This window comes from Leptidea sinapis, chromosome 12 (genome assembly GCF_905404315.1).
Source record: "Leptidea sinapis chromosome 12, ilLepSina1.1, whole genome shotgun sequence".
NCBI classification, from domain to species: Eukaryota; Metazoa; Arthropoda; class Insecta; order Lepidoptera; family Pieridae; genus Leptidea; species Leptidea sinapis.
This window is the reverse complement of record NC_066276.1, coordinates 12,392,706-12,420,661: the sequence shown is the minus strand read 5'-3', so window position 1 is coordinate 12,420,661 and position 27,956 is coordinate 12,392,706. Positions and strand designations below refer to the sequence as shown.

Genomic DNA, 27,956 nt, shown 5'->3' with positions numbered 1-27,956 from the left:
ACCAACGGGATACCCGTGATAGGGGTGGTCATCATCTATCGAAAACACCAAATTTTACTGTTCTAGGGCCAGTAGTTCAAAAGATATGATTTTTTAAGCATTATTTTGAAAATTCTACCCTTATCAACACAAAAGTTGAAAAAAAATATTTTTTATTTTTATTTTGCCCTGTTTCTTAACTTAAGGTGGCTGAGGAAACATGTGTCTTCACAATTAAATCCATTTTTGTGAATAAATATTGCCAAATTAAAAATTAAAAACCAAAACATGCGCAAATATCAAATAACTAAATTTGCAACGTGATGTTTGAAGCAAGCTAGTGCAAAAAAAATGTATGACAGCCTTGCGGACCATTATTTAAAAAACATCTGCAGTTCATACTGATTCCAAAAAGGTATAATTAATCATTATTGTGAAACAATAAAAGACAATAATTATTTTAAATCAACATTAGATAGCAATTTCTTGGCGGAATTTACAATAAAACAAAAGTAAATAGTTAGAATTTTTTTATTTATTTCTTATAATAAATGTTCGAAATGTCTTCCTCTTACTCTAAGGCATAGCCGGCATCTTCTTATAAAATTTCTTTTTAAACTTTTTAACGCCCTTTCATTATTTTTGACTTTTTCACTCACCACATTCAGTTTTTGTCTTAGCTGTCTTTCGTTATCGTTAACGGTTTCATATACGGATTCTTTAAAATATCCCCATAAAAAATAATCCAATGGATTAAGATCAGGTGATCGAGCTGGCCATGGGATTGTACCTCCTCGTCCAATCCACCTACTTGGGTAAGACTCGTTTAAATATTCCCTCACTTGTCTGCAATAATGAGCGGGTGCGCCATCATGCTGTAACCACATCCTCTCACATACCTCCTGTGGTACATTTGCTAATAAATTACTTAAGTCATTTCTTAAAAATTGCAAGTACCGAGCACCATTAAGCCTCGGTGGGAGCTCAAATGGACCAATAAGTTTACCATCTAAGATTCCAGCCCACAAATTGACTCCAAACTGGTGCTGGAATCTATCTTCTCGTACAATACGTGGATTCACAACAGCCCATTCATGTAAATTATGAATGTTAAACACTCCAACTCTTTTAAAACACGATTCATCGCTCCATAATATTGAATTGAAAAATAGTGGATCTTGTCGGCATCGGCGAAGCATCTCTGCACAAAAATCTATCCTCCGTTGATAATCAGCAGGTAATAGTGCCTGCACTCGTTGAATATGATAAGGGTATAAACTGTTTCTTTTTAAAATGCGATGTACTGTTGTTTTTGCTATACCAGTACGTCTTGAAATACGACGAACACTCGTAGAAGGTTCTTCTGTCACTTCGGCCAGTATTTGAAGTTCATCGACTCTTCTAGGTCTTCCCACGTTGTTTGCAGCTCCGGGAATTCTGCCTTCTAAATACGCGTTATTTACACGGAGAAAAATTCGATGATCCGGATAGCGGTCGCGATTAGGATAGCGCTCACGATACGTACGGGCTGCTTGCCGAGCGTTTGCATTACACAGACCGTAAATAAAATACATCTCAGCATATTCACGAGGAGTATAGGTATTAGGCATTTTATAAAATCCGGGCAAACAGTATCCAAATCACAAAGACAAACAAGGTCCAATTCAAGCGTCAGTCACCAAAAAAAAGAGTCGTAATGGTAGCGAAGTAAAAAACACGTGTGCAGCTACGAGCTATGAGCAAGTCTCTGATGAAACTAAGAATAATTTGAAAAATTAGGGTGTGGGGATCATAGGCGTCGGCCAATAGGACCCCGTAAACGAAAAAGGTACCTGAGCGAGAAAGAGATAGCATATTGTGTTATCTCTCTCTCGATAACAAAATAATTCTCAGAATAGATAGCGCTTAAATGTTTCTCGCAATTGGAGTCTAAAATTGGTTATTAAGTTATTTTTTTTGTAAAATGTAATATTGTTATACCTTTTTGGAATCAGTATGAACTGCAGATGTTTTTTAAATAATGGTCCGCAAGGCTGTCATACATTTTTTTTGCACTAGCTTGCTTCAAACATCACGTTGCAAATTTAGTTATTTGATATTTGCGCATGTTTTGGTTTTTAATTTTTAATTTGGCAATATTTATTCACAAAAATGGATTTAATTGTGAAGACACATGTTTCCTCAGCCACCTTAAGTTAAGAAACAGGGCAAAATAAAAATAAAAAATATTTTTTTTCAACTTTTGTGTTGATAAGGGTAGAATTTTCAAAATAATGCTTAAAAAATCATATCTTTTGAACTACTGGCCCTAGAACAGTAAAATTTGGTGTTTTCGAGAGATGATGACCACCCCTATCACGGGTATCCCGTTGGTCCACTGATTACGGGACACCCTGTATATTTAGATATACAAATAATAATTGCACATTAATAAATAATAGGTATAAGTTGTCAAATATTGACAAGTGCAATATTGGAAACAATTACAATAACACATTACCTCATTATTTAACTTCAGGCACGTGGTATTCTGCTCTGTATATATAAAAGGCGCGGCGTGTTCCGCCGACCCGGACACTCGCAGTAACAGCAGTTTGTCTTCCTTATCCACAACAGGCCACAGTGGACAACATGAGTTTTTATCTACCTGTTACACATCTTAAGAGTGAGTCAAAATATTTTTCACACCTCCTCAACCGCTCGGAAATATCTAAATAGGCGACACATAAAAATCAGAGGTAGATAATATCGTAAAGATACTATAGATATCAAAATGGTTTGAATTTGTAACGTTGAGAACTGTTTGTATTTGACCTGCTGTCGAATATTGAACTGGCTACCATAAGAAAGGCGTTAATACTTTCAAATATTGTCACATTGTGTGCATGAGAAAATGTCGTTACAATGATAGTGATTTGACACTGGAGAATTAAAATAATTTAAAATCAGACACTTAGGGGTTATTTATCTGGTACCTTACAACACAAGAGATAAATATTTATAAATGTATCAGTTCATCTACCAGTTCGTGATTAATTAAAATGTATATCAATATTTTAATAATTATTTGCTTTCCAATGGCAGCGTCTTACGGTACACAAAAGTGGTCGCTGACTACGGGCCTGATGAGAAAGCTCATGGTCGTATATGCTCGGAGTTTAACTGCGAGATCGAGTCAGAAATGAGGAGATACGTAGGAGAACCAAAGTCACCGACATAGCCCAAATGATTGCAAAACTGAAGTGGCAGTGAGCAGGGCACATAGTTCGACGGCCGACGACAGATGGCCGGTGGGGCAGAAAAGTCTTCGAATGGCGACCACGTACCGGAAGACGCAGTGTTGGTATTCACAAGATGGACCGACGATCTGGTCGCAGAACCTGTGTTAGGGAAGACCGCTCTTTCCAACGGATAAGAATGCTTACACATTTAACAAAAACATAAATTATACTTAAATAAACCAATCTTAGGCATAAAATAAACAAACTAAAAATTGTTTCAATATTGAAGGTAGATCAATATTTGCGTGGCTTACACTAAACTTGTAAATAATATAATTACATAAAAACACTTGTCATCGTCTCAAGAATGTGCGACCACTGTAACTATGAACTAAGGTAATTTGTAGTTTTACGAATATTTATTTAATAGTAAAATGTTCAAAGTACGATATTTAGATAACAATCAAATTACAGCAAGCGAAATTTAATTATCTATTCATATAATATACTATTCTATAATTACAACAAAAATTAATATAATATATTTTTTTAGAACACACATTTACACTATTTTACTCATATTATAATAAATTTAGCAAGTTTTCAGTTTCTAAATAATTAAGAGTTTTCAGCCATTTTGTAACGCTAGTTTTACATTCCCTATATGTCTTTGTGTATATAAGTATTTAAGATTTTATTTGCGGTATTGTATAATTTAGTAGCCTGTGCATCAAATTGTTTAGACGCAAATTTAGTTTTAGTAAATTTACATTTAATTTATGTATTTTTTTTACGTTTATTTAAAATCAAAGCATCTATAGATTTACTTTTGTGTATTTTTAGTATGCATTGCAATATATATAATTTTCTTACGGATAAAAGGTCCCCATCTTCATATAATTTTGTGGTATCATACAGACGATTTTTGCTTAGCATATATTTAATTATTGCTCTCTGTGTTCGTTCTATGCTTGAGAATTGAGTTTTAAAAGTACCCCCCCAGATTCTTATACAATATAGAAGGATAGATTGTATCAGAAATGTATATATATACGTAATAAGTTTGATATCACAGACGTTACGTAGGTGTTTGAATATACATTGGATGAGGGCAGCGCCTGACCGATCGTCGTGAAGATCTTTGGGGGAGGCCTTTGTCCAAAAATGGACGTCTTCCGGCTGATGAATGGGACAACGAACCACCGCTGACAACTTTGTTATATTTGCAGTTGGCACAGCCTTCATCTGTTAATCTCTCAAGTACTTGCATGCTATGCACTACTACGCATTACGATGGGGGTGATCACACTGGTCGATGACTAGCATAAAAATTATGAATGTATGAAAGGTTTTCATTTTAAGTAAAGCTTTTTTATGAAAAATTAATTAAACAATTAAATACCTCCGTCCATGGATCTGCGGGGCGATGTAGCTCCTGATACTGTATCGGGAACGGACACTCGTTTATAAACAAGAAGAACGGTGTAAATATCACCATTTTGGTCAAGCTGTTGAATGTCAGCTGGTTCGTGACCGCGACCTACAAACAATAATAATTCATCAAACAATCAGCTCTTTTAACATCATCGAATAATACAAGGGAATTGTTTAATTATTGTATACAAGTTTAGAAAGCGTCCATCGTAGTCAGCCAATTAGATGATGTATAAGCTCTTGTCATTTTAGAACTTGCTAAATTATCTTAAATATTTAATTGAAATAATATGAATTTTCAAGTAACAGAGTACTGCATAAAACGAAAATTATTATATTCTATCGGATTTCGTGATAAAATTTTATACAAACGACTCTTCAAAGGTTCGACATTCTGTATACGTTGGGTCATCACCTGATAAGTTCTTCCTTCAAGTCGACAAGTAACGACACCGGAGCTCCCAGGAACGTCCAGCGAAAATTTGTCGGACCATTCGCCAAACTCTATCCGAATGGCAGCTTTCTTCTTTCCAAAAAAGTTCTTCGCACGGAACGAATACAATATCGGATCCGTGTAGTCTTTTGGATGAAAGATCACGTTACCAGTTTCGTCGACATTCTGTGAGAAAAATTCAGTTAGTTCCACAGGAATAGCGCGACTGTCCACCACACCATGAAGTAATCCCGATAAATATCAATTCCAACATCTGACTCATATATTTATTAATTATTTTTGTTACTTGAAATAGTTGTTATTTTTTTAAATAATGTTCACATGCATCATGCAGTATCGATATTAGCATGAACACGCTTAATGCGTTGCTTAAATCTTTTATTTTTAATTGGATGCATATTAATGGTATGTGCTATTAATTTACCAATGTTAATTTGCTGAGAAGCCAATTAGAATGATTTGAAATATAAAATATTATAGATGTATTGTTATTTATAAGTCATTTATAAGTTGTTTTAATATAAATTCTTTGAAAATACTTTGTCAAAAATTGTTTGCACTCACCGGCAAACATGCAGTATGCCGTCTAATAAATTTACTGCAACGAGATTGTGCTATCTGCAATATATTTTACACAGTCAATGCGAAAAGCCTTAGATGTAAAAGCTTAGAACACGACATTTCAACTAAATTATTATTAACAAACAAATAATGCCTTCAAAAACACATGCGTTTGCGCATGGCAACTACATTAAAAATTCACTTGAAATACATCTAACATTTAAACACAAAAAACAATGAAAGAATAATGTATCTATGATTATACCGATGTTAAAAACTTGATATTTTTGACTTATTTCTGTCAAGTCCCAGAATAAATTCTTGAACACTGTTATACAATTACAATACAAATATTAATACGATTTTAGTGTTTAACATCAGTAAATAAAAATGACGTTTCACGCTAATAATTAGTGGCAAAGCAAGCTATTAAATGAAATGAATGCTAGAAATAATGCAGTCATAGGATTGGCAAATAATATCTTTGTTTACTGAAGCCGAATATCTTTCACGTCATTTGATACCTTGTTGGGAGTGCTCGAATCTTTATCGGGCTTCTTTGATTTCTGTAATTACGGGTTAACAATACATCACATATTTTATCCAAGTAATCTATCTAGTGCAGTTGTACTACTCACACTTTTATACAGCTTATTGCTTAGCCAGGATTAATGTATGCAAGTTTAAAAATGATCCATCGTAGACTCATATAAAATAGTAAATTACACACATAATATTGATGTTTGGTACGCCTTTTGAATAATGAAAATATAGAAGACATAATATTATATACGATTAGCATTAATTTCTATAGGTATCAATTTGAAAATTATTTTTTATTTCAATTTTTAACAACATTTACTTACTTCAGCTACATCTTTGACATAGTTATGTGATCACTGCCACTCATAAGTATCAAGACCTATAAGATATGTTATGTCTTATGGCACTAGTCTTGTAAAGAAAAGTATTTATGTTGGTGTAGTTGAAACAAAAACGCCATCTTTATGGCAAGCTATCGTAACACAACACAAGCAACACTTGTTGGTGAGCCAATGGTACATGTCCATATAATTGTAGGTCCGTGTAACCCATATCAAATGAGGTCTTATAGTGGATCTCGTTTGTATGTATACTTTTGCTTATTAGTGAAATATTTGTAGGGTCAATTCTCACTCCAACTCAATGAACTTTTTGTCTCTCTCCTTTCCTTATCACAATGTATGTCTTCCCAAGAAGAACAGAGTTGATCCCAAACAGTTTTAACATCGTTTAAACGTGTTGTGAAGTGGAGACCACTTGGCAGTGGGAGTGGCAACCACGGCCCATGGACATCCCGCAACACCGGAGGTCAAGAGATGCGTTGACGGCCTTTACGAGTCCGCTCGAAGCTTTAAGATCTCTTAGTCGTATGGGTCTGGGAACACTACAGCCGGCAACTGATTTCGGTAAGTGGGTGTGCGAGACAAGTTTTTCCTCGCAGAATATTAGTGATAGTCTGGCCTTGTTTGTGTGCACTTTTTATCATTATTACGCCTTTCAAAATTAAGTACGATTTGGTACATTGGATTCAGCACCTTACCAAATAAACAGAGTGGTCAATGAGTTTCTTTTATGTTTTTCTCAATGGCCTTACTTTTTTCTAACAAACGGTAGTTAATGAATATGTAGTTCTGTACTTGTCACGAACTCTAACAATTCCGACCATGCGGTAGACATATTTTATATGAGATATTAGATGACTTTAAGGCACTCACTCGATAGCATAGAGTCTTGCCCGTCTTGTTGAGCATCCAGAAGGGGCAGTAGAGGGACAGCAGCTGGGTCCCGTCTGAGTCCACACTGTGCATGCCCAGGTCGAGTATCATAACGTCAGGACTGTCGTGCGACTCGAAGGACCAGACCGACAGCTCGATTTCTTCGTCGGGAAGATTCTTCGTACACACCCAACATTTCTCCAGGTAGTTTTGTATCTGGACCGTAACACATCGAGTTCAAAAATAATTTATTATTATTAAGTAAATCTTAGTGATAATGTTCCCAAATATCCTTCACAAAGTATACAAAACCAAAAATATTATATAGTCTATGAATTAATCACGAGAATTCACAAGTAAGAACTGGATTTTATGTTTTTTTAAGCTGTATGCACTTTTACTGTATCACAAGTAGATTTAATAAAAAATATATGTCTATTTGTTTATGTTTATGTCTAAATGCATACTTAGATTTTATTTTAAGTCAATGAAGATGAAACACGTTTTCAAGTAGGTGAAGGCGGACCCATTTCGTCTAATTAAAAATCGATAAAATGGCAAGGATGAAACAAAACATACCATGATAACGATAGACGCCTTACTAGGCGCGAGATGGGAGAGATGGAACATCTGTCCAGGAGTGAAACGCTGCGTCCGCTTGAGGCCCAGCTGGGAGACCACGATGTCGACCGGCAGACAGTTTTGTAGCTTCACGGCCGGCTTCAGAACTATCTCGTAGCAGGAAGACGCGAACGTATGCCGGTTGCTGTGCTCAAACAACACCTGCTCCATGCTGCCCACAGCCTGCAATGGAACTTAAAATATTAAAATACGCGTACATTCTACGATCAGATAATATATCTGTGCAAAATTCAATTCTCAATTTTCAATATTTAAATCGATTACATTCATAGCGACTATTTCTTCCACATAAATAATAAAGTAAAGTAAATTATGCATTTATTCATGACAACAGAAAACATAATTCTATACATAGTAAAATTAACAAATTAAAAATTCGACGTCATGAAAAGGACACCCACTCAGCATTTTTGGAATTGTTTTCCAACACTGATTTTCAGTAGGTACCTACCAAGTCGACCTGTTGAGAGCAGCTGTAGACAACACAGTTGCTTTTGTTATGGGTCTTAATAGTGACCGTCTAAAAATAGTAGAAAAAGAGAAGAAACTAAAAAGATTGAATTCGTAAGCGACAGAGTGCAACGTGAGCACTATCCGACTTCAGTAATGGTTTGGTGGGGTATTAGGTACCTGTAAAGGAGTGACTGAGCCATACTTTTGTGAAAAAGGTATCAAAACATCGGCACAAGTGTATCAAGATACCATTCTTGAGAAGGTAGTAAACCCCTTAACAACACCATGATCAATAACCAAGAATGGTCCTTCCAGCAAGACTCGGCGCCGGGTCATAAAGCTCGGTCTACGCAGTCTTGGTTGGACACAAACGTTTCGGACTGCATCAGAGCTGAAGACTGACCGTCGTCTAGTCCCAATCTTAATCCGCTGGATTATGATTTATGGTCAAGTTTAGAGAGTACGGCTTGCTTTAGAGCAATTATAATTTGGAGCCCCTAAAACAATCCGTACGATTGGCAGTGAAGAATTTTCTTATGGAAAGAGTGCGTGCTTCTATTGATAACTGGCTTCATCGTTTAAAGGAATGTATTGCAGCCAATAGAAACCTTTTCGAATAAGCTTTTTACGTTTTAAATTGTTTTATATTCATGTATTAAACTAACACACTGTAAAAGTAATTAATGTTATTTGCAATAGGAAATTGTTATTTTTCTTTGTTTCAGTATCTATGGCAACACTAGGTGTATGTCACTGACCTGACAGACGCTGTTCTGTTAATAGAAAATTATGATGTAAGTAATAATATAATAATAATAATGAAGCTTCATTTGATTCCATGCAAAAATAACAATTGTTTAATCTTACTCTAAGTTACTATCTCTATCTCTGGTTTTATATGGACCCCTTTTTGGTAAAAGCCTCCTCCAAAGAACTCCATTTAGTTTTTATTTTTGCAGTCTCTATCCAACTTTGCCCAGCCACCGCCACCATTTCATCTGTCCACCTACCACAAGGCCTGCCTCTCTTTCTAATGCCTCGAGGTCCGGACCATTTAATTATTCTGTGTGTCCATCTGTCGTCAGAGTATCTGGCCACGTGCCCTGCCCACTTCCATTTTCTTTCGAGGGAGAAAGTAAGTGCATCGGTTATTTTAGTTTTGCTTCGGATGTCTGCGTTTCTCACCCTGTCTTTAATTTTTAAACCTAGACAACTTCTCTCCATTCTCCTTTGAGTAGTATGTATTTTGTTTCTCGTTTTTAGATCGAACGTCCAGGTTTGGCAGCCATAGCTGAGGCATGGAAGAATTTCAGTCCATAACTATTTTATCGGAAGCTGTGATTTGAATTTTTCTTTATGAGCCCAGTACTTCTTCCAGGTGATCGCTATTCTTCTGTCTATTTCTTGGGCACCTCTTCCTTTACTAAACGAGATCTGTTTGCCAAGGTAGACTTATTTTTCTACATACTCGAGAGGAGTGTTATTTACTGAGATGGGTGTCTTGTGGTGGTTAGTCATGTCTTTTGTTTTGTCTAGGTTCAGTTCTAAGCCAACTCTTATACTAGCATGGTATTGGTTCTAGTTTTTGTGAACTTTCCGAGAACAGAATGATGTCATCGGCGAACCGTAGATGTCTTAGAAAATTTCGATTTATACTGATGCCCTGCATAGACCATGGTAAGTTTTTCATTATGTTTTGTAAGGCGGCTATAAATATTTTTGGACAGATCGGGTCGCCTTGTCTCGTGCCTCTATTTATATTGATTTTTTCGACGACTCGATCTAGTTTGACTCTCCTTGTACTGTTGGCATAGATGTTTTGAAGGATGTTTATATATGTTTCTTTTATATGTTGTGATCTTAATGCTTCCCAGATGCTGTCATGTGATATAGAGTCAAAGGCTTTTTTATAATCAATAAAAGCTACATACAAGGGTCTGCGAAGTTCTAGATATTTCTCAATCACTTGGTCGACTACTTGGATATGATCCATTGTACTGAAACCGCTTCTGAAGCCGGCTTGTTCTATGGGTTGTTGTGCGTCTATATTATAAAGCATGTTATCCGGGTCTCCTTTTTTATAGATCAAGATAATTTCAGAATCGCAGCATATGGGCGGCACAGCTTCTTCTTGTAAAATCTTGCTGAATAAAAGAGTAATTCGCGTCAGTAGTAAAAATCTTGCAGACTTAATGTGCTCGTTTGTGATACAGTCTGGTCCTGGACTTTTCTCTGATTTAAGCCTCATCATTTGTTTAAGTATTTCTGGCTCTGTAAACTCTGGAGTTGGTGAGGTATCTATGCATTGACAATCAACTTTAATTTGCTTTTGTGAATTCGGCTGGCTATACAACTGCATTAATGACCTCCATACGGGACTTACAATTTGAAGACCCGGGCTGTAGAGATGGAATCCAGGTCTTTGTTCTATTCAATTCCTTGTAAGCTTTCTTGGCGGATCTAGATTTTTCGAGGTGCTTTTTTGTAGTGTTGATTCTGTGGGTATGGTAGCATCTTCTAATTTCTTTATTTGTAGTTTTGTACAGTATTTTTAATTTTTCTTTTTCTGTTTTGTTTAATTTTGAATATTTTCGTAGTTTGCTTTTTTCTTTCATAAGCTCTAACGCCTTTTCTGATAAGATACTGCTCTTTACTCTCTGCTTGATGCTCTTTAAACTTTCTAAAATAGAGTATATAATTTTTTGGCAATATAATGCAGCTTTACAAAATAAATGATAGGTCGCTATTAATTCAGGTATATAAAATTTTAAGTTTTCAAGGTAAAGCTCTTGTTCTTTTAAGGTTTTCAGCTTACCTTTGCGTTGCGCGTGCCTTTGAAAATTTACACCTACTTTTTCGCTTTGCTTTCAAGTTGATTGTACCTCTTAGTAATCTATGGTCTGAACCGAAGGGAAATGAAGCTAATACTTTGTAGTTAGAAAACAGGTGGGGTTTTGTAGTCATAATATAATCAATCTCATTTTTGGTACTTTTGTCTGGAGAGATCCATGTCAATCTGTTCTTTGGTTTTAATTTGAACATCGTATTATCAATTTTAAGGTTGTGCTCATATGCATATTGAATAAGTCTCTCTCCGTGAGTGCTTCTGTTCCCGTAACCATATTTACCTGTGACCAACTGTTCAAGTTCTGTAGGAATTCCTATTTGTGCATTGAAGTCGCCCATAGAGATAATATGTTTCGTGGAAGTAGAGTCATGAGCTTTTGTTAGGTCTTCGTTTAAATTGTGAATTTCCTCTTCAGATGAGCTTTCAGTGGGCGAATACGCCTGAATTATTGCAAAGGGTGTATTTTCTAATTCAATTTCTAGTACACAAATGATGTAAGTACTAGGGAATAATGTAGTCAAGAGCCATTTGAAATGTGTAATGAAAGTTAATGAGTTAAAAATGAAACAAAAACGTATTTCTGACGTGGTAAAGAATTATATCGTATTTGTGTAAACAGATTTTACATAACAAACAGATTTATAATTGCCAATTTTTAAATTATTAATATGAATATAGTATGTTATCTTTTCTGTAGACCAATATATGATACACAATTCCACTACACATTAATTTGTTATATCTTAAAGGGTTTAAAAGACAGCGTTTTCGTTGAAAGCTCCAAGTTGCTTTTTTTTTCTGACACCAACAAATATCGTTAATGAATACAAAAACATAATAAGTTATATACTAAGACCTTACTCGAGAACCACGCTATCAATGGTGAAATCAACATAAAGATTGGTGCAGTATTTTTTGAGTTTATCGCGAACAGACAGACAGACACACGCGGCGGAAGACTTTGTTTTATAATATGTAGTGATTATACAGCATCACTGATGAAACACTGACTATATTCGAGTACATAATATTTAGCAATTATGTATATACGAAGAAAAAATAACATTCAAAATAATTATTAATAGAATACTTAGTTAACATAACATAATATGAGAGATAATTAATTACGCAATGCATGGACACAACGCGGAGCTCAAAAGTAGGTAGCGGGGAGGTGGACACACACGGACCTGTAAGCGCTTGCACCTAACTAAAAAAGCACACATTTCATTTACTTATTGGGAATTTTGTTCAAAAATAAGAGCCTAATTTTATAACACAGTCAAACGAGAACCAACCACCGAAATGTTAAGTGTCTCACCAGTCATACTGTACAGAGAGATGGGCAGCTGTGATTACTTTCCAATGGTTATTCAGCCACTGGTTTGTCATCATCTTTTATAATAAAGCATTCATTTCATAATTATTATAAGATTCCCTTACCATAATCCTACCTTCGTTTTTAACTAAGACACAACAAAGTTAAAGAAAAAATCCGTAACTACTCATCTACGGGTTCCAGAGAAAAAGTATTGAAAGACGAAGAAAGTGTTCCAATAACAGTTTTCTTCAGATGTACACATCTTAAAATATCAAAATTTAAAATAAGCCTGACGCATCACTCACCCTCAGATAAAACTTCTCGCCGCTATTCTTATCCTTTGAGTCACATTGAAGTAATTTTGAGATTTTCATTTCTTGTTGTAATTCTCTCCATATGAACGGTGATACGGATACCGTAAAACCTGGAATAAAAAGTAAAGTAAAATTATATATTTTCTTCAATAGTGAATCAATATTTTTAAAAATTATTTAGTGTTTATTTCATATTGTCTGCTATATATTTTACAATAACCCTTTGCGTACCGTACCTTAATTTAGAAAAACGCATGAAATGCCGCGCATGACAATCAACAGACATTTCCTTTTCTGATTTTACTGTTTATTTATGTTGGAATATGTTTACTTTGCTTAGAAAATTATTGCAAAATATAGTTCAGTAGTAATTTTGTGCCACTAAAGCATAGTTATACTTTATATCATACACAACACAAGCAATCTTGCACTTCAAGATCAAGGGTTTCTGTCAGCGCAGGTAGATTTCAATAAAAAAAGTTATAACTTTTTAAACTATGGTGTACATGTATTATACTTTACAGAGAAGCTTATTTCATTGCTATTTCGAAAACTATATGATAATCTATATCACGACATAAGATCAATAATAATAATAATATAAGCCTTTATTTAGAAAGGAAGAATTTATATATATATATATTTACATACTATCCATAACTAAGTATCTATCACTGTCTTTTAGCTATACTTGCTAATGTCTTGCCTGCTATCGTTCTAAATTCGTCTGACCATCTCCTGTACTATCCCCCTCGTTATCTTTTATATTTCTGGGATACTAGTCTGTGATTGCTCCATTTGTCTATACCCCAATAAGGGTGTGTCCCGTCCAGTGCCATTTAAGAAGATATCTTATACCATAAGTGACATTAGTTATTTTTGTTATCTATCTTAATTCTATGTTTCTAACTTTGTGTTTTATTAATATTCAACATACTCCCCTCCATGGCTCTTTGACAAGTCTCCAGTTTTTTAAACTGTTTTTGCGTAGGCGACCAAGTCTGACAACCGTAGGTCAATACAGGAAGTACACAAGTATGATGTTTTCTTTTTATGTTATATTATTTTATTATCTTTGAGTACCCAGTATTTTTTCCAAGCATGTCCTATTCTTGTATCAATTTCTTTGCCTTGATCATTAGTGTCCTAGAGGATGGTATTGATGTACATATTCGATTATTGCTTACTACAATTGGTTGTTCTGTCCTGTTTGTCATTGCTTGAGTTTTAAAATATTCAAAGTCAAACCCACTAGGCGACTTTAAGTACGACAGCTGGCACCAATTTTTGGGTAGGTATTTGAGGCATGCTGAAAACATGTTCCATACATACATACATATTATCACGCCTCTTTCCCGTAGGGGTAGGCAGAGACCACTTCTTTCCACTTGCTACGATCCTTACATACTTGTTTCGCTTCGTCCACTTTCATTATTCCTTTCATACATGCATTAACCTGGCCTATTTTCAAGACGTCTATGATTTGATCTCGAAACGTCCGCCTAGGTGTACCCCTTCCAACACTTTCATTCACACGGGCCTTATACACTTTCATCGTCAATCGTTCTTCATTCATTCTCTCGAGATGTCCAAACCATCTCAGCATACCTTTCTCAATTTTTGTCACAACCTATTCTTTCAGACCACAACGTTTCCTTACCTCACTATTTCTTATCCTGTTACTCAGTTTAACTCCTATCATACTTCTCAACGATCTCATCTCAACTGCATTTATTCTGCTTTCATGTTTCTTCTGCCATCTCTGGAACCAACACCCCCTCATGCACAGCCAAACGAGCCTTATTAAACACCTTACTCTCATACTTTCCATCTCTTGTAAATTTAGAACCCAGATACACAAACTCATTCACCTGTTCAATCTTTTCATCTCCAATCACGATATTGCAGTCTGTCACTACCTCATCTCTTTCAAACACCATCACTTTCGTCTTCTTTACATTCATCTTCATTCCCTTTCTACCAAAAGCTCCATTCATAGCAGTTACCATCTCCTGCAACTCCTCTGTCGAAGATGCAAGTAATACTTGGTTATCAGCATAGAGAAAACATTTGATGAGTAACTCATTCATTTTCAACCCACTTCCATTCTCTTTTAAATCTGTCAAACAATTGTTCATAAACAGATTAAACAGCTACGGTGACGCTACACATCCCTGTCTAACACCTTTTTCGATATTAAACCATTCAGTGTATGCCCCGTTTATCCTTACGCAAGCACTAGAATCTCTATATAGAGATTGCAATGCCCGTATGAGGACTCTGCTCACACCGTTCGCGGACAATACTGACCACAATTCATTCCTCACTACTCTATCATAGGCCTTTTCTAGATCTAAACTTGTTCCATACCTCTCCTATTATATCCTAAGTCGGAGCTGCAGACCTGGCTGGTGAGTAGTGGGGCTAAATCATGTTAGAGGCAATATGCAATTTGTATATGTTTTGTTTTATGTTTAAAGAACAAAAGAAAAAATAAGCCAGACGATTTAGTCGGCATTAAAATTGCCTGGCACGTACAAAAATATTTTGAAAAAAATATATAAAAATGTATTTGAGGCAACTTGAAATTTTAATAGGGTATTATTTATAATGTGCGCGTGTTGTCGCACCAGAATAGTAGCACTCCATCTCCTCCCGTGGGTGTCGTAAGAGGCGACAAAGTGATACAAACAACGGAGGATGGGCAGTAGCATCTTTCGTTAAGAGTACATCATTTACTGTGATCGCCAACACGCCTGCCAAGCGTGGCGATTATGGCAAAAAACCCCCCAAAAATATGAATATATAATATATGAATATGACACTAAAAAGCCCCGGCCCCGGCCCCCAGTCCCCGGCGGCCCCGCTCGAGGTGGCCACGGTAGCAGCCACATAAGCGACGGGGCAGGGGGTGCTAAGAATCCCCGGGTGCGGCAGCGCTACCACAAACGAAAACCATTGGCCCTGGCAACATACAATGTCAAGACTAGGAACTGGAGGAAGCTGTGGGCAGATAACGATGGGATTTCTTGGGGTTATCTGAGGTCCGAAGACAGGGTGAGGACTCGATAATCCTACATTCCGGACACATGCTCTACTTCCGGGAGAGCGAACAACGTTTCTCGTTCACAAGTCTACAGGTTTACGCTCCGTCTTCGACACACTCAGACGAGGAGTTGGATGTCATATATGAGGACATCTCAACAGCCATTCACACTCCGAAGACCAACTTCAAAGTTGTCATGAGAGACTTCAACGCAAAATTGGGCAAACGTGGCGATGAGTTGAGAGTGGGGCAATTTGGTTATAGAAATCGGAACGCCCGGGGCCAGATGCAGGTTGAATTCATGGAGAAGGAGGATCTCTACATGATGAATTCATTCTTCATGAAGCCAGAACAACGCAAATGGACTTGGATCAGCCCCGATGGTGCCACCAAAAATGAGATCGACTTCATTATGTCGACCAAAAGACATATATTCAATTATGTCTCCGTGATCAACTCAGTGAAAACTAGGAGTGATCACCGTATAGTTATATAATTTCAACTTGAATTGAAAAACCGCTTCGAATGCCTCGGTGACTGCGTTGACGTGGACGAGTAAAATAACAGGTTCGTGGCAGCTATTCAAACGGCTGGGTCTGAGTTCTTCAAGGCCAGCCGTTCAAAAAGATTTATGGATATAAGACGACAAATGACCCTTAAGTCCCCGGACGATGCTTCCCAGTATAGGCAGCTAAATAGGCAGATCTCCAAGTCATTGACTCGCGATATACGCCGCCACAATACAGATTGTGTGAAAGCGGCCATAGAGCGTAACATGGGCTCAAATGTATTCGAACGAGATTTGTCTATTGGGCAGAGCCAACTGACGAAGCTGAAGACCGGTGATGGCAGGGTCGTTTCGTCTTAACCCAAACTTTTGAGGGAAGTCGAGAAGTTCTACACAACCGCACGGGCACCTGTTACCAACAAGGCTGAAGACCCAAGAGCCAAATTAACCCGACACTATACCGAAGATATCCCTGACGTCGGCCTGTACTAGATTAGTATGTCCCTAAATCAGCTTAAAACAACAAGGCGGCGGGTGATGATGGAATTACAGCTGAGCTTCTGAGAGCTGGTGGTACCCCTGTACTTAAGACCCTCCTGAAACAATTCAATTCCGTCATCCTCGAGGGCAAAACGCCGCAAGAATGGCACAGATTGCCATATAGTGGTGGTGTTCTTCAAAAAGGGCGATAAAATGCTTTTGAAGAACTAAAGGCCTATATCACTTCTGAGCCATGTATGTAAGTTGTTTTCTAGGGTTATCACGAATCGTCTCGACCGCAGGCTTCACGTCTTCCAGCCTCCCGAACAAGCCGGATTCCGAAAAGGCTTTAGCACCATAGACCTCATACATACGCTGCGGCAGGTTATACAGAAGACAGAAGAGTATAACCAGCCACTATGCTTGGTGTTCATGGACTATGAGAAAGCCTTTGATTCGATCAAGACATGGTCGGTACTCCAGTCTCTCCAGAGGTGCCACATTAATTACCGATATATCGAAGCGTTGAAGTGTTTGTATAGAAACTCCACCATGTCAGTCCGTCTCCAGGATCAGATCTCGAAGCCTATCCGACTGCAGCGGGGAGTTAGACAAGGCGATGTCATATCGCCCAAGCTGTTCGCCGCTGCGTTGGAAGATGTCTTTAAACTTCTGGACTGGAACGAACTGGGCATCAACATCAACGCCGAATACATCATTCACCTTCGATTCCCATCATTCACGCTCGATGGCCCCAATACAGCTTCCCAAGGAGTATGTCTTAAAATGAACATGGAGAAGACGAAGATCATGTCAAATGTCCATGTCGCACCTACTCCCATAACAATTGGGAACTGTACTCCCGAAATTGTCGACAAGTACGTCTACCTCGGACAAACAATCAAGTTAGGCAGGTCCAATTTCGCGAAAGAGGTAACTCGTCGAATCCAACACGGATGGGCAGCGTTCGGGAAGCTCCCTAAAATCTTCTCGTCCCAAATACCACAGTGTCTGAAGACGAAGGATTTCAACCAGTGTGTGTTGCCAGTGATGACTTACGGTACGCAGACGTGGTCGCTAACTATGGACCTTATGAGAAAGCTTATGGTCGCTCAGAGGGCAATGTAAAAGGGCTATGCTCGGAGTTTCCCTGCGAGATCGAACCAGAAATGAGGAGATCCGTAGGAGAACCAAAGTTACCGACATAGTCCAAATGATTGCGAAAATGAAGTGGCAGTGGGCAGGGCACATAGTTCGGCGGACAGATGGCCGACAACGTACCGGAAGATGCAGTGTTGGTAGGCTCCCCACAAGATGGACCGACGATCTAGATAAGATCGCCGGAATACGTTGGATGAGGGCTGCGCAGGACCGATCGTCGTGAAAATCTTTGGGGGAGGCCTTTGTCCAGCAGTGGACGTCTTCCGGCTGATGATGATAATTATTATTATTATTTATAATTAAAAAATAAGATTCTCAAAACGATTTTGTTGGGACTTTCTACCTGCCAGGCAATCTAACAAATTATGTATATGTGCGAGGTATTCTGTGGGTATAATATTAAATAGCTTTTGTAAAATAGGAGCTAATTCTTTACAAGATGGAAGCATTTCATTAGTTACGCTGTCAGGCTCAGGGAATATGAAGAATAATAATCATCGGATTAATGTCTTGAATTTCCTACTTTACCCAACATTTTGCTTCATATAATGGTATGGTATATAAATGGGTTTTATAAATAATTATCTAAAGTATTGTTATTTATTTAAAACTAGATTAATTTCCTATCATTCACTATATAAATATTAAGTCTAGATACTAAACATCTATTCATAAAAGGGTTAGGAATGTACGGTCCGTAATGCGTGCAATCTCTGTTCATCGTCAACTTAACGACATTAAGAAGTTAAAGTTTATAAATAAAGATTTTAAATTTTATACAATTCAAAAGTGCAAGAATAATTAACGATGTTATTTTAAAGGAGTGATACTTATTTTATAATCCTTACTTGCTGAAATTGTTATCTAAAGGCAAAGGACTGCGATATAACTCCGATCGCATCGCAAAGTCCGGTTTTCCAGTGTTTTAAAATATATCTCATGTGTCTACACCAGCAATCAGTCGCTTCAAACCTTAATTCAACATTGAAACAGCAAATTTTTTGCGGAAGAAATAGCTGATTTATTATTTAAGAGAAGGACTAAGCGTACAGGACACCTGAAATAATGTGATTACCACCGCACATCACTATAGTCTTACACTACCGAAGGAATCACAGGAGCGTTGCCGGCCTATAACGAAGCCCGGCCGCACGAATCTCAATCCAGTTTGGTTGTAAGTACTCGGCAGAAATCGAATTGAGAAAGAACGCCATTCATCCAGATGATAAGGATTATATCCAAGGCGGTTTATTTTTATTTATTTTATTTATTTATTTAGAGACTTAAGAAAAGTGAAAACCATTTACACCATAATTTATAGACTAAAACTTAAAACTGGCAGTCCAATCAGACCGAAGCCTGTCTTCGCTTCTTTAGCCAGCTAGGGTTGTCCAAATGCAGTCGGCCAAATTGTAAAAAAATAAAATATTAAAGATTTCTAACCTAACTAAACTTAATTATTATTAGTTTTATTTGGATTATCATATATACACATAAAAATATAAGAAACAATAAGTAAAGTTAAAAAAAAAGAATAATATATATATATATATATATATAAGTAAATAAGTTCGAAGTATAGTTACTTGTGTCCGTGATACAAATAGCATTAGCATCAACAAATTTTGTCATAAAGAAATTCAAAGTGCCCAAAAGAGCATACTAGCAGATATTTGTTTATATCCAGCTTTAACTTTTTTAGAGAAGGGTGTTGAGCACACAGAATTAAATCAGATGCCTCCGGAGGGAGGTTGTTGAATAATTTTGGCGCCGCAGCTGAAAAAAGTCTTTTTGCGAATCCAGGCTTTCGCAGTGCAACCAAATATAATATGATCGTCATCAATATATGATTGCCATACATATAACTTTCTTGGAGTTAATACTTTACTCGATTTAAATAAAACTTCAGCACTTTCGGCCAGACGAAGGCCACATTCCGCTTTTTGGATGGCATTATCCCACGTCGAGGCTGTGAATAACAAACCAGTATCATCGGCAAAGCACAAGAGTTACTAAGAGACTTAGAGTTTGTCTGTCTGTAGAGAACAGAAGTCGTTAAGATACATATTAAACAAAATTGGGCCTAGCACGCTCCCCTGAGGGACACCAAATATAATTTCTGGTCCATTTTCAGCGCTAACTTTATTTCCGATCCGTACAAATTGTTTTCGATTCTTAAGATAACTAGCAAATCAGTTTAATGCATTTCCCTTAACTCCGTATAATTCCAATTTTTTAACAATAACTGATGTGAAAAGATGTCTAAAGATTTAGCTAGATCAACGAACACGGGAAACTATTTTTGAAGTAGTAGGCAAAAGTGAAATAGTACGGTAATTTGACATAACGTTAGCTGGTCCTTTTTTATGTAATGGCATAATTATGTCAGTTTTTAAGGTCTGTGGAAATATTCCTGTTTGAAAGCTTCAAGTAATGCCGTCGTGTCCACAAGATTCTGTAGTTTTATGTGTTTTTATGCTTTTGCTAACCTCTGCTGGTATACTAATCTCGGTTAATGGTTCACCTTCAACAGAGAAGAATATCTCTGCGGTGGAAGTGTGCACGGCCCGCAGCGGCAGCCGCAGGGTGGCGCCCGCCGCCACCTCGCCCAGCTCCACCACCTCGTTGCCCGCCGACGACATGTAGTACACGCTCACGCCCACCGACAGCGTGTTCACCACCTGCACGTGCCCGTAATAATCACATATACTACAAATAAAAAAAATATAACTTTAAGTAGTTACGTGTTAACCAATTTGTATAGAACCCAATCATCCGTAGCAGATATGACTTCCGAAGTAATAAACCGCACTGAAATTTTAATACCTTCGATGATTAATTTCTCGTCTCCTGTCAACCTGTCACCAGAGATATCATTGACTGTAAAGCCAACGAAATGCAACAATGCTACTTTTGACTTAATAATTAAGGCTTAAATTCAGTAATATTTTATTTATTCATATAATCCTTTGAACTTTAAAATTGGATCAATTCATACGTACAATTGACTACGTTACTCGAATAAATTTTGCGTATGATATAAGAATTTGTACTCTGTGAATAGCTCGATTTAGCGTTGCCGTACAGATTTTATCACGGGGAATGCCGCCGAATTCCACCACTAGCGAGCATCACACAACACAACTAGAATATCATACTGACGACCTAGTTATGTGGCGTCTTCGAAGATCTTACTGCCACGTTAAATCATATTGTGTGACAAAATTTGTTACGTACAGGTACTCTAAGGGCTATATTTCACCGGGTCGCGCCACCGCAAATGACTATAGAGCTGTATGGTGTTTCACTCACTCGGCCGCCAATCAGGACACCAGTGACGTGTTTTATTTTTTATTTATTATTGTTACAAGAAAACATAACAATCACATAACAAGAATTGAACAATATAGATATATATTGATCATCACCCGGCGCCTTGTTGTTTTAAGCTGTTTTAGGGCCATAATAATCTCATACAGGCTGACGTCTGGGATATCTTCAGTATAGTGTCGGGTTAATTTGGCTCTTGGGTCTTCAGTCTTGTTTGTAACAGGTGCCCGTGCAGTCGTGTATAACTGTCCGTAGAACTTCTCGACCTCTCTCAAAAGTTCGGGCTTAGACGAAACGACCCTGCCGTCGCCGGTCTTAAGCCTCGTCAGTTGGCTCTGCCCAATAGACAAATCTCGTGCGAATACTTTGGAGCCTATGTAACGACAATGTTCACAAAATCTTTGTTATGGCGGCGTATATCACGCGTCAATAACTTGGGAGATTTGTCTATTTAGCTGCCTATACTGGGATGTATCGTCCGGTGACTGAAGGGCCATTTGGCGTCTAACATTCATCAATTTGAGGGTAGAGTCTGAGATTTTTCCGGTTCTTTTTAAACGGCTGGTCTTAAAGAACTTCGACCCTGCCGTTTGAACAGCTGCCACGAACCTGTTATTAAACGTCCAAGTCAACGCATCCATCGAGGCATTCGAAGCGGTTTTGCAATTCGAGTTGAAAGCTTTCCGGTTTTTGGATCTGGATGGGTGCAGGCCGGAGCGTAGACTTCACCAGTCGAGACCACTCCAGTTTTGGATTGATAATGAATGTGCCTCTTGCTATGCGGTGATCACTCCCAGTTGTCACTGAGTTTATCACAGAGATATCATTGAATATAATTATGTCTTTTCGTCGACATTATGAAGTCAATCTCATTTTTGGTGGCACCATAGGGGCTGATCCAAGTCCATTTGCGTTGTTCTGACTTCAACAAGGAGGAATTAATCATATAGAGATCCTCCTTCTCCATGAAGTCAGCCAGCATCTGGCCTCGGGCGTTTCGATTTCCATAACCAAATTTCCCCACTCTCAACTAATCACCGCTACGTTTGCCCAGCTTTGCGTTGAAGTCTCCCATGACAACGTTGAAGTGGGTCTTAGAAGTGTGAATGGCTGTTGAGATGTCCTCATACATGGCCTCCACCTCCTCGTCCGAGTGTGCCGAAGACGGAGCGAAAACATGAATGACCTTCAGCGAATATCGTTGAGTAATACTGAGTATTAGTTACGCCACCCTATTCGACACGCTCCCCACCTCAGTTACGTTGCTGATGAGAGACTTGTGCACGAGGAACCCGACACCTCCCGGAAGTAGAGCAGATGTCCGGAATTTAGGATTATCGAGTGATCACCCTGTCTTCGGACCTCAGATAACCCCATGACATCCCATAGTTGTCTGCTTAAAACTTCCTTCAGTTCCTCCAACTTCTCGCCGCAGTGTATTGACATTATATGTTGCCAGAGCCAATGGTCTTCGTCTATGTTAATTGCATACGATGGATAAATTCGATACAGAAAGTTTTAATATCGTAATTCAAAGAAGACCATCAATTTAGGATAATTGCTCTTCAGATAATTCAAAATCTTCAAAAAAACACACACCTTCACCTTACACCGTACACCTTCCTTAAAGGCCGGCAACGCTCTAGTGATTCCTCTGGTGTTACAGGAGAATGTGGGCCGTTGTGATCATTTAACACAAGTTGACCCGCACGCTCATTTGTCCTCCTTTCCCATAAATAAAAAAAATCTGATAGAGATTTAAAAGATACTAAGTCTAGATAAGGATGAACCCACAACTTTTCTTTTTCTCTTAAACTTTATTTTCCTACTTACATACAGCAGTAGGTATATTTTGATACTGTCTCATTTGCACTGTGGTGCGGCGGCTTGGGTGTCTGGTTGTTTAGTTTGGTAGCTTGATGACACACGTTCCCGGTGAAATATAGCCCTAACGAAAGCACTCCTGTATTCCACAGAGTCAGGGCGTCACCTGCACGATGCTCCTGAGGTAGATGTGCAGCGCCGCGTCCTGCATCATGATGTCGGAGATGAGGCCGCGTGGCTCCAGGGCGGCGGCCAGCGGCGCGTGCTGGTGGCTGGAGCCGGTTCCGCGCCGGCTCAGCGCGAAGTACCGCTTGTCGGCGCGCTCCACGGGGATCTGGATCTCATCGTCCAGCTCCACGATCTATCAGCAGACACTACTGTAAGAGCCCCTAAATATTTATCAATTAAAGGAGACGTTTATAGAGGCGAGGATGCTAATCTCACCCAATTTCATGTGAAAAGGTGTCTCGAATTATATCCCGTTTTTTTCGCAAGTGCTAAATTTTGGCTTTACTTAAGACAAAAAAGAACAGGTCTTATAATTATTAGCCTAGAAATCTCGCGAAAAAAGAACAGAGGAAGTTTAAAAAATCTAAAAAAGTTTATGGACGCCAGCCAGTAATGTCACAAAGATCGAAATAAAAAGATTCCGGAAATGCTCTCTTCGGTACGTAAAATAAAGAAGTGGAAAACGCTCATCAATGGTGAAAATTGCCGAGAGTTTTTGAGATAGAAGCGTAATTCGCGATAAGTTCGTCATTATTGGTCGAACTTTAATTATTCATTCACTGGAATAATTTATTGTGGTCTGAATGTAATTTTACATTTAACCAAGAGCGTTATTGATTCTCATTGCATATAAACCTCCGAGTGTGGTTACTTCTTATATAAAAAATAATAATACAGGGGTTACAGTATCAAATGGCCGAGTTGTTTTTTTTTTATTTAACTTAATATATTTAAATAACTAAATGTATTTAAACTAAATAAATATATTTAATCTAAATGAAACCATTATTATCTTTACATCTATACATTGCTGCCATCTAATAGGAAGAGCATTGCTCCTCTTTTTGTCATCTTTTTGACACAATCAATGTCTGTGCATAAGTCATTTATATATATTGACAATAAGGTTGGTCCAAGAACGCTGCCCTGTGGCACGCCGTATGATACCGACTCGTATTCGCTGGTGCAGTTACCTAGATCTATTTCTTCTTACGTTCAGAAGGATACAGACTTAATAGGAGCTTCGTTCCTCAAATACCCATATCTTCTAGTTTATGAATAAGAATGGGGGGAGAGACGGTGTCAAAAGTTTTCTAGAGATCTCAGTTTTTGTAGAGAAAAACTGATATTTGTTTTTATTTGTCAACTTACTCAACTACTAGAGAGGAAAGTTCGCATACTGCATCTTCAGTCGTCACCTGCCTCGTCGAAAACCTTATTGATATTCTGATAGTATATTAAATTTATCCAGATAATTTTTGAAATCTTTTATTTATGAGCTTTTCTAAAATTTTGGATAAGGCAGGCAATAATGAGATAGGACTGTAGTTACCGAAAGCATAAGTTAATTATTGCATGTGTTATGATAGGTATGATATCAAGTTTTGCTTATTTAAAAAATGAGGTTGGGATATTATCCCATCCAAGAGCAAGCATTATTCGATTTTAGATTCATTAGTGTGCTGGCAACCTTATCTGTATCCGCCAGGAGAAGAACTAATGAGTTAGGATAGTGTCTTAGAGTGTCAGAAGTACCATCATTAGTTTTTGATCTGATTTGCAATGCAAGTTCTTTACCTATATTAATAAAATATTTATTATTGATATAATCCGCCGATTTCATAACGTTTTCTTTTAAATTATTTAACTCGATATTCTTACTATTTTCGTTACTATTATTATTTGAGAAGTAACTAAATGTTATGATTAAAAGCGTCCATATTCCCCGGAAGAAGAGCGCTATAAAGAGTACATCGGCCATTTGCATGAAAGCTGCTTCAATTTATCATCACTTGATTTAGAGGAGTGAAACAAGTTGGGAATAAACGGAAATCCTGGCTACTGAAAATCCGAGCGTGGGCCTGGATTACCTGTCTCGGCGATAGAGGCGAACATTCGTGACCGAAAAGACTCAAGAAGAATATAAAGTAAAACAAACCTTTATGTTCAGCTTGAGCGGCGGCGGCGGTTCGTTGAGCTTCATGACGTTAAGTCCGCCCTGCTTCAACTGTAGCGGCACACACGCGCCTGCTTCTAGCACCACCTCCCTTAAATATTTCATTTCTTTTACAAACTGGCTTTGATTTTTAACGTTTTTTAAATGCTATAATCTATATAAAGCATACATTGATATTATAATATGCTTATTCATTTTTCCCACAGGCCCTTTTTATGAGCACAGATTGTCAAAAATTGTTAATTGTGTATTTTAAGTTAAATTCTCCTATCTCATTTACTACCTATATTTAATTCTGACTAAATTATATTACTTATACGGACTAGAGTTGTAGTCTGTACAAATGTTTCAGTATAATATAACTAACAATAAATTTGCTCAATTCAATTAATCAGTTATGATACAGAAGAACTTCAAACATTGATATTTTCTTTATAAAGATAAAAATCAAAGAAGAATGTTAACTGTAGGAATAATTAATAATAGTTAATAATTAACAATAAAGAATGGACGAAATTGGAAATTGTTATTACAAATTACAATGACGAAAAATGTAATATATTTCGAAATAAATCAAGATTTTATCAGATACATAATAAAACACGTTTAGCAACAATAATTAATTTCAACACGGAATACCATCAAAAATGTGAGGCACTAGCTTGTTGATTATTTGAAAAAAATAATTAAAACTGTGAAAACTATTACAAAGATTTAGGAATATAGTACAAAATAACATTGGAATATTCGTTAGCCACACGATGCTGTGAGTCCATCTATAACTTGGTCAACAGTCGGCTGTTGGCATTCAGGTAATAGCTTTCGTCACTATATCGCATAACGTATGCATGGATATCATAGCGTCTATGACCGATGCGGACGGACGTCAGTTAGTTCGTCGCCGTCCTTAATCCTTACGTCCTTCCTTGTCGCGAAAAATACAGCCTTAATTATTGATTGATAAAAAGAGTAAAATGAGATGCAGGTAGTATGGTAGTATGTTTGGGGTGAGACTGTTTGATAGAGTTCGGAATGTAGAATAAGAGAGCGCTGTGGTCTGAAAGATGTCGTGACAATGATTAAAAGGAAAGGAATGCTGAAATGGATTGGACACGTGGAGCAAATGAGTGAATAAAGTAAGTAGCCTCGTAGGACTTTCTTCGATCAAGTTGGGGACGTCTCGAAAAAAGGAAAGGTTCGAACACGGAACAGAAAAAACTAGTGGAAGTGGCATGTGGGCGTTACCCTGTCGCCACTATTGTGTACAAATGTACCTACTTAAGGCTCAAGTGAGACCAGTCATTTGAAGTCAAGTGAAGCGTAATTATTTTAAAAAAAAATACAAATATGCTTTATTGTGCCATTTTTGACTGTAGAAATCGTAGCCACAATAAAAATATGTCCAACGAAGGGATTTCCAATCATCGGTAATCATAATTTTCCGATTTAAATACAATAAGAATTTTTTTTGTGTTGTGCAAAATATACAATTAAAAATGAATCATAATATTACGACGTATGGTTCATTTACGTTTAATCAATGTAACTTATGGTAGAATAATTAATGTAAACAATAAAAATATCTTACTACTCAATGCATGCATGTACATATCGAAATAATTTTATCGAAATATTTTTTTTTCTTTATAAATTGATAGTAAATAAATAAATAAAGATGATTTGATTTGAAATTGTATTCAAGTATTGCTCTTTTGCATGCATCATGCGATAAGGGCGTAAGTAAGCAAAACGTTATAATATGGTTGTGGTAATTGTATACAAGAGAGACTACGATGAATTCAAATTAATAGTTTTAGTCTGAGGTACAGCTGATTATTATTTAACAAATATGTGTAAGATTCCAGTTAAACTAAATAAGTGCTAATTTTTTCTATTACACAAACATTTTCAATTAAATTTTAATATTTGCATATATTAAGGTTCCACCGATTAATTAAGTCGAGGTGGAGTTGAAAACCTCATCACGTCATGGAGTAGAGGAAATACGTCAAAGAATTGTAAAAAAATAGATCGAAATCCATGAATTATGGGAATGTTTGCCATCATTGTAACATATGTACATCAAAATATACATTATCATATATTGTAAGACTAACAAGATTTTTAATACTTCATCAGTACTTATAGCTTCTCTTTTCATTAATCATTAATCGTTTCGCTTATTACGTATGGAAGCAGTACGGTTAATAAAATCTCATGTCTTACTGGCGCCCCTGGGTTTATACATAATAACGATCAATACTTTAAAAGAAATTGCTTCCCAGGTAAATAAAATATTCGTATTGTAACTTTCTAAGACTATTCGTGTACGCTGCCTTGATTTTATTTGAATTGAGCTAAATATTGTCTATCCTTTTAAATAAAACTATGCCTAAGAAAAAATATTGGCCTATTATTATTTTAGTTTATGATGTACT

General features: G+C 37.1%; 1 protein-coding gene across 27 annotated transcripts in view; it reads right to left on the bottom strand.

Annotated features, from left to right (window-relative positions):
• The window catches only part of LOC126967068 (intermembrane lipid transfer protein Vps13), a 122,224-nt gene that overhangs the window by 37,813 nt on the left and 56,455 nt on the right, over positions 1 to 27,956 (bottom strand). For 26 of the 27 annotated variants that reach the window (XM_050811401.1, XM_050811402.1, XM_050811404.1 and 23 more), the window contains 10 exons: positions 25,501 to 25,609; positions 23,500 to 23,694; positions 20,704 to 20,860; positions 12,976 to 13,094; positions 7,986 to 8,210; positions 7,407 to 7,622; positions 6,174 to 6,215; positions 5,050 to 5,253; positions 4,603 to 4,740; positions 2,480 to 2,626 (listed from right to left, as the gene is read on the bottom strand). In XM_050811401.1, coding sequence (XP_050667358.1) covers positions 2,480 to 2,626; positions 4,603 to 4,740; positions 5,050 to 5,253; positions 6,174 to 6,215; positions 7,407 to 7,622; positions 7,986 to 8,210; positions 12,976 to 13,094; positions 20,704 to 20,860; positions 23,500 to 23,694; positions 25,501 to 25,609 — 1,552 coding nt within the window. The remainder of the gene's footprint in view (positions 1 to 2,479; positions 2,627 to 4,602; positions 4,741 to 5,049; positions 5,254 to 6,173; positions 6,216 to 7,406; positions 7,623 to 7,985; positions 8,211 to 12,975; positions 13,095 to 20,703; positions 20,861 to 23,499; positions 23,695 to 25,500; positions 25,610 to 27,956) is intronic. The other variant, XM_050811403.1, reaches the window with a different exon arrangement.